The sequence below is a fragment of the Gavialis gangeticus genome, unplaced genomic scaffold (assembly GCF_001723915.1).
Source record: "Gavialis gangeticus isolate Ggan-Ray unplaced genomic scaffold, GavGan_comp1, whole genome shotgun sequence".
In the NCBI taxonomy this organism is placed as follows: Eukaryota; Metazoa; Chordata; order Crocodylia; family Gavialidae; genus Gavialis; species Gavialis gangeticus.
The window spans coordinates 9,671,031-9,679,005 of NW_017729014.1; the positions used below are offsets into that span (position 1 = coordinate 9,671,031).

The following is a 7,975-nucleotide window of genomic DNA, read 5'->3' on the forward strand; positions in this document are numbered from 1 at the left end:
CACCAGAGCACAGAGCCAGCCCTCCCAGCCAGTGTGCCAAAGTTAACTCACTATCTTTTACTGTTGCAGACTTGAGCTCAAGGCTTGGTCTGGGTCACAGGTATCATTCTCCTGTCCCCACTTGCCCTCCTTCCCATGCACTTCTGCAGGATGGGCTGTTCCAGCTTGAGTGCCCCGAGACAGGGTGACAGGTGACGTTATGGGCCAAGACTGAAGCCGGGGGGGGGAAGGGAAGTGAAGGGAAATTGGCCACAGCCAGACAATGCTGGCTTGAGCCACCTGGTCAGACTCTCAGCAAGGTTCAGCAGAGAAGCTGCTGGGTTTTCAGTATGGTGACTCCATGGAAGCTACTGTCATATTAACATATCATAGAAAGAGACCTCGGGAGGTCATCTAGTTCAACCCCCTGCTCAAAGCAGGACCATCCCCAACTATATTGTCCCAGCGAGGACTTTGTCTACTTGAGTCTTAAAAACCTCCAAGAATGGAGATTCCACAACCTCGCTGGGTAACCTGTCCCAGTGTTTTACTACCCTCCTCATGAAAACGTGTTTCCTAATATTTAACCTAAAATTCCCTTGCTGCAACTTGAGCCCACTGCTCCTTGTTCTGTCATCTGCCCCCACTGAGAACAGTCCAGCTCCATCCTCTTTGAAGCCCTCCTCTCTGGAGGTAGTTGAAAGCTGCTATTAAATACCCCCACAGTCTTCTCTTCTCCAGCCTAAATAAACCCAGTTCCTGCATAAGTCATTAGTCCCTAGCCTCCTAACTGTTTTCACTACACTCTGCTGGACTCCCTCCAATTTGTCCACATCCTTTATGTAGTGGAAAGCCCAAAACTGGACACAGGACTCCAGATGTGGCCTCACCAGCGCCCAATAGAGGGGAATAATCACTTCTCTCAATCTGCTGGCAGTACTCCTACTAATACAGCCCAGTAGGCCATTAGCCTGCTTCGCAACAAGGGCACACTGTTGGCTTATTCAGCTTACTGTCCACCGTAACCCCCAGGTCCTTTTCTGCAGAGCTGTAAAGGACCTAGTCTCTCTGCTTGGTTCCCTGAGATGCAGTCTGAAATCACCCCAGAACATTGCTGTTTCTGGAACCTGAACCTGCAGACGTGACACCCTGGGATTTTCAATTTTTTTCTTCCTGGAGGGAAATGAAGTCACTGAAGACTAAAGTCTGGGAGGGGGAGAGCAACAGAAAACCTTGTGACACAGCAGTTCTTTCAGTGCTCAGCCCCAGGGGCTGGGGAGGACGAGATGTGATACATTTCTCCCTGAGGGAAGCAGCAGACTCCAGTGTCCTTCACAAGAAGGGCAGGGCTGCTCAAGGACAGATGTGCTGAATCACAGGGCACCATGCACCTGCCAGAGCCAACTGTTGCCCAGATAGCTCAGCAGGCTACAGGCATATGAAGCCTAGTATCCTCCTGGCAGTGGCCAGTACCTGTATCTCTGCAGCCAAGATCCTAAAGGTGGGGGTGCCAGACACCTTCTGCAGGATACATCGAGATTTTGTGGCACAAATGGCAGCCTTACATTCTGTGATGGGCACTACACAGGGCTCCTTTTTGCAATGACAGATGACTGGGGATGGGGTGTGCACAATATGCGGTTCGCTAGGTGTATCTGATCCTGCCTTGGGGCAAGGGGGTGGACTGGGTAACTTCTTCTGGTACATGTCTGCCCTATTTTCCATGTCCCTTACCCACTGAAACAAGGGCTGAAAGGAAATCAACTTCCAAACTGGAGGGTGGGAAACCAGCCCAAGACAGAGGGAGGAGGGGACTGGAAAACAATAGAAAGCAAGGGGAGAAGAGAGACTGTAGTGCAGGGAAGTCTCAAAGCAGGGTGGTAAGAAGCAGGCAGGTGATCCACTGGAGCATCTTTACAGTGATGCAAGAACAGCTCACCACAGATGCAGAGAGACTGTGTGGGTCATTATGTAACTTGTAACATGTTCTCAACCTCCAGGTGAATCTGAGAAAAGCCACAGTCCAAGAGATTTATGCAGGGCAGCTATTCAGGTTAAACTTGTTTTTTTGACATTGGGTGGTAAAAACCTGATGGGAGATGTATTGCTGTCCAGAAACTACCCTCCCTGCTTCAGCTGTCTCTCTGACACAGTCAGAAAGCAGAGATCTAACACTTTACTCGGGTATCTAAGTGCAGACAGAAAAAGTGCAGATGGGCATTTTACTGTCTGACTTCCCTGCCCAGGCATTTCAAGATGGCTTTGCTATTCTCACAGAAAGAGGAGGAGGAGGAGGAGTCTGTTGCAACTTCTGTAAACAGATGCCTGGCTTCAGGTGAGGGTTGACTGTATGCAGCATTTCACCTAGAGGGAAACAGTTTTTAAAATTCCCATTTATTTTGGTTACCTTTGTAAGTCAATAGTACCTGTGGAAAAGCAAACAATTGCAGGCTTCCGGAAAGGTATGTGTAACTCGCTGTACAAAACACCACTTCATCCATTAAGAATTTGCATGAGTGGATGAAGCAATCAGAAAAATGCTGGAAATTCTGAACCTGACTCATTCCAGGCAACATCAGATAAAAAGATAGGACTCAACTTTGGTCCTGATGCTGCAGCTTTGGCTGGGGCAGAACTCCCAAAGGTTTCAGTGGAACTTGTGCTCAAGTTTAACCTAAAATCCAAAATTTCAAATTCGCAAGACCTTATTTCAATCTTAATATAGTCATTTACCATTTTAAAGGGTGCCCTAATTCAGTGCTACTCATCCTTTTTCATGGTGGACCTACCCATGTCTTCTTGACTATGTAAAGCGTGGGATGGTTGTGATCCCCAGACATGTTTTCATCCCCAGTGTGACCACCTATTCCCTAAGGAGTGTATGTCCCATTATCATAGTATTACAGTATCATAGTACATAGGGCAGGAAGGGACCTAAACAGATCATCAGGTCCGACTCCCTGCCCTGGAATTATAGAATTCCTGGAGTCCTACTCAGAAATTAACACTTACTGCAATGATGCCAATGGTTACTTTCAGACAAGCCCAGAGGACCCCAGTTGCTAGGATGATGCTGTGTGCAAGGGTAATTTCATGCAGACTCGTCAGCAGCAGAACACACAAGCAGAGCTGAGAGGCAAGAGACGGAGAAACCATGAAACTGCTGTTTTTAAGCTGTGCAAGTCCAAAGATGCAAAGTGACTGAGGCGATCTCACCAGCTCCCAGGGGTCAAAGGGGGTAGAGCTTAAAAAGCAGAATACCTCTCCCTTAGGAAAACATGCTAGTACCAAAGTGGGGAAGCAAGGACTTACATTATACCCTTTAACCTATATCAGCACCAACAATATGCTCACAGGATATAGCACTAGCAAGAAGCATACTGGAAAGGGAACAGTTCATATTGAACCCCCTTCTCCCAAAGAGGGCTCTGTGGTTCACTGTAGATAACTGGAGCTTTGGGTTGCTACCCAAGCTCTGCTAGGTCAAGTTGTTCTGTACTAGAATACAATTCTCCCACATCCAGTATTTTGGTGCCAAACGTAGAGGCAGCAGTTCAAATGATACCCAAGCAGGAACTGCACAAGCTGCAAAGCTATTTGTTGATAAGCCTTTCCCACTTGAGGAATGTGGAAACAGTGGTACAGCAAAACTTCTGGGAGTCATTGCATGTCTGGGCAAACTTCCTTCCAAATAGTATGATACTGCTTCAGCTTTGTCTGACATGACAAGGGGAAAATATTATCTAGATCAACATTGTGGACTTTAGCCATATTCCTCTTTAAAGGCAATTAGGTAGGGAAAGTGAGGCACAAAGAGGATCATACGGAAAGTCAATGGCTAAGCTCAAGAACAGAACCCGGAAGCTGGGTCACTGCTGAAGTATTCTGTGCCCCAGGCCAATTCTACTTTACAGTTAATATTCATGGGAGAAGGAAACTAAGCAGAAGTTATTAGTACCTGTGCCTGAAGATCAAAGGTCAACATAGAAAAGCAAAGGTTCAACATAAAATACTGTGACTGGAGGCTTTCCAGAGCTCCGCCCACCCGGAAGGCCATCATACTTTGACTCTGAATGAGGATGATGGCACATATGACATCAAAGGCTCCAACCAAAAGGATCAGAATGAAGCGGGCCTGATGAGAAAAGAAAATCCAAGTGGTTAGAGTGGCCTATGTGATCTGGCCGCACTACAGCCAGGTAGCTGTAAACAGAAAGGTGGAGACAAAGCCGGCACTTACAATTAATTTGTTATGGTTGGAAATAACAGAGAAGGAACAAGGAAATCAGACAATGACTAGCTTATTTTAGGAGATTACTTTTTGGGAGTTTCCATGTCTGCATAAAGAAGTAGAAAGTCTGACTTGCTGAGGAGAGAATCTTCCTTGTTAGTTTCAATGGTCAAAACACTATGTTTAGTAAGTTCAATACAGGTTTTTCTCCATGTATGCGGGTTCTTTATATGCAAATTTGCTCTTATGCAATGAGCATATTTAGACCCATAATTCGTTATATTAGAGGTAAATTCACAGTTATGCGATCAGCATAGATGCCCCCCTGCCCAAGTAGGTGAGTCTGTGGGGGGAGGGGAGACGGCAGTAGCCCCACTCATCCCAGCCCCAGTTGCAGCAGCCCCAGGAGCAGACGGGCTGGGCTCCACCTGTCCCCCCGTGCCTGGGCTCACCCCAGCTCCTGGGCTGGGCCGTGCTGTGATGCAGGCAACTGGTGTCGGCTGCTCCCCGGGCTGTTCTAGCACGGGCTGGGTGAGTGCAGACAAGTGGAGTCCCAGGTGGCACAGGGCACAGCACTCACCCCAGCCCTGACTGCAACGGCCCTGCAAGCAGCTGACACCAGCTGCCTGCACCAGGGCATGGCGCAGCTGAGGACCAGAAGTGAGTGAAGACAGGTAGAGCATGGTGTAGCCCTGTGGCTGCAGGCAGCTGGCGCCAGCCATTCCCAAGGCTGCTGCAGCCAGGGCTGGGGTGAGTGCTGCTCTGTTCCCTCTGCTTTGCTACCTTGTGCAGCCCCGGGAGTGACATCCTTCCCCCCAACTCCTTCCCTGTTCCCAGCCTCCCTCCCTCCCTGCCATGGGAAGCTTTCCCTATTTGTTACATTGTAAAGCGGGTTCACTTTATGCAAATTCAGTTTATGCATTATTCTCCAGGAATGCACGTACAATATAAATCGAGGGAAACCAGTATAACTTTGAACCTTCTGGGGTTTGTACAAATAGCTGCATCTGAGGCCTTGTCTGCATTAGCAACTATTGCTGCTCTACTTGTACTGCTGCAGCTAAAATGCCAAAACAGCCCTAGTGTGGATACAATTATAACTGGTATGAAAATGCTTATTTTTGCTCAGGAAGCAATAAATAAATAAATAAGTAAAGCTGGGATAGCACCTGTCATTTTGTACTAAACCTCTTGTCCATGTAACTAGTATGGTAAAAAAAAAAAAATCACCCCTACCTATAAAACTTGCAGACCAGACCTCTGTTTAATATATAAGCAGATGGCCTGGATTTATACAATCAAGTAATTTGCATCTCTGTGACGCCTTTTAGCTGCCGACCCTTTCAACCCTGCCCACTGTAAATACGGAAGTAGTAACTACATATGCTATTGGTATGTAAATTGAATGAGCCAATCCAGTACAGCTTTCATCTCTAAAGTGACTTGTTTGCAGTATTCCTGTGTGCCCCAATTAATGTCAAGGTAACTGCAGCTGGGAAATTCTTTCCCACCCTGGAGGGGATATGTGCAAAAAGGGGGATGCTTTATCTGGAAGCAGGAGGGAAGAAGCTTAACTATACCCCTGCACAGAACTAGCTTAATAAACAGAAGCACGGTAAGTTAAATACCACATCCCTCAGCCACCCCTTTGTCCCAGTAGGTTTGCAGCTTCCTTTAAAGCTGAATGCCAAAGCTATGCATAGTGGTAGGGAACTTGGGCTAATGTCAGGGTCCTGCAAGGGGATTCAGTTCCCAGCTCAGACTTCATTGTGTGATCTTGGGCAAGTCAGTTTTCTAGCTCTGTGCTTCAGTTCCCCAACCGCAGTGAAGATAAAATCCAATGATGTGTGTACTGCATGCAGGTAACTGTGATAATGAAGGCATAATAGTACCTAGATGACAAACTTTATGGCCCCCTGCAGGAAAAATAAATGCCCAGTATTCCCTGTGATGCCGCCTCATGTGGGATGCTTTGCTGAGATATTTGAAGTTAATGTGTAGAGAAAAGCAAAAGAAATCAAACTGGGATGCTGACCAGGAGCTTTGGCTTTTGTTCTTCAGCAAGAACCATGAAGTTTACAATGGATCGAAACATCACCAGCACGATGGAGAGAACGAAGACAATGAGCTCCTGGCGATTCTCCTGCAGGATCCCTCTGGTCACGTAGTACACACAGAACACTAAGAAGGGGAAACACAGATCAGTAACCAACTGGACTGAGACTGCATGCAGGGAATTTGTTCCTTACACCTGATGCAGATAACACTGTGTTCTAATCCAAAACTTACAAAGGCCACGTTTTGGTTTGCTTTCAGATTCCTTAGAAAGCAGCACCTGGAAAATATCAACCCATCAACAACCCAGACCAAATGACAGTGTTATTTGTTTTGTTAACAAAATCAATTGAAATTGCATAGGCTTCGTAATGGGGCCAATAAGGAAGATGAGTATCTTGTGTTGGCAAGGAATTCAACCTTCAAACACACACCGGATTTTAGTATTGCTCAACTTGCCCCAGTACATTATGGGTGACGCTGAAGGTGATACTAGACCTAGGAACAGTCTGACAACTTGTCTGCTGGACAGTACTGGATAGATTGCTTTCATTTTAACTTCTGTTTGTTACAGAAAACCTGAAAACTTTCTAATGCAGGAAAGACTCAGACATGACACTGGAACTGAGAGGAAGTATCTGGAAGGGCACTAAAATTTTAGCCAACAGCCATTGTTCTTCTCTTCATGCCCTTCTGCCTAAGTAGGAACAAGGAAGCAAAGTTTTCCCCACTGTAAGAACAGGAACCGTTTCTCTGTTCCCCCAAGAACATTTGCTCCTTTTATCTCCATTCTGTTTCATTCATGTGACTGAAAAGTACCAAGTTCCTTCTGGGGAAACACTCTCCCTGGACTTCCTACATGGAGTGAGCAACTCATATCCCACTCCTGGGATATGAGTGGGCTGATGGGGCACATGCAAACAAAGCACCAGTTTTCAAAATAATGTAACCATCTTTCTGTAATCACTTGGGCTTTTCTAACCGGACCATTCAAGAGAACAGAGTTCCCCTTTCACTCTTACTAATTGTAAGAAGCTATCAAACATGCTTAGCAGACTGAAAAAACTAGCCTTGTGACTAGCCTGTTTTGCTTCTTTAAACACTATAAAAAAAGAAAATAAAAAGACTAGGAATATCTTTTGTCCTAAAGGTTTCTATTTCTGCTTGCTCTTCCTTTTAAATATTAGAAAGTCACTTCTTGTGTACTGCAGAAGTCTATAGAGGCTTCTGTATAGTGACACTAATGCCATAAAACACAAGGCACTGAAAACAGCAATTGAATCGGAAAGGGATTTTAAAACTTGCTTTTAATGAACATTTAGGAGAAGGCATCTCTGCTGTCTTTATTCAAGACATCTACCCCTTTGATTAAGGTGTGAGAACTCACAGTTGCCATGTCTGAACCCTCTGAGAGGCACTTGTGTGCAACCATAGAAAACACACATAATGTTCTTATATGGCTAAAATAAAAAGCAGGAAACTCTTTTTGAAATCATATTTGCCAGTGGATTTCACTGATATTTGCTGACAGCAGAGACAAGGAATCTGAGGGGCCCATTCCAGGTTCTAGGCTGGATTTTGCAGAGAATAGACTCTTGTATCTTTTTCTTGCCTCCCCACTACCCACAAAATGTGACCTCTTTTGCACAATCTCTCTAATCTGTCCAGATCTCTGTGCTGTCTCTTACCCATCTAAGTCCTTGTCATGCA

General features: G+C 45.8%; 1 protein-coding gene across 3 annotated transcripts in view; it reads right to left on the bottom strand.

The window, feature by feature from the left end:
- The window catches only part of LOC109293655, a 36,335-nt gene that overhangs the window by 12,024 nt on the left and 16,336 nt on the right, over positions 1-7,975 (bottom strand). For 2 of the 3 annotated variants that reach the window (XM_019511699.1, XM_019511698.1), the window contains exons 4-6: positions 6,246-6,391; positions 3,938-4,114; positions 2,992-3,108 (exon numbers count right to left, since the gene is read on the bottom strand). In XM_019511699.1, coding sequence (XP_019367244.1) covers positions 2,992-3,108; positions 3,938-4,114; positions 6,246-6,391 — 440 coding nt within the window. The remainder of the gene's footprint in view (positions 1-2,991; positions 3,109-3,937; positions 4,115-6,245; positions 6,392-7,975) is intronic. The other variant, XM_019511700.1, reaches the window with a different exon arrangement.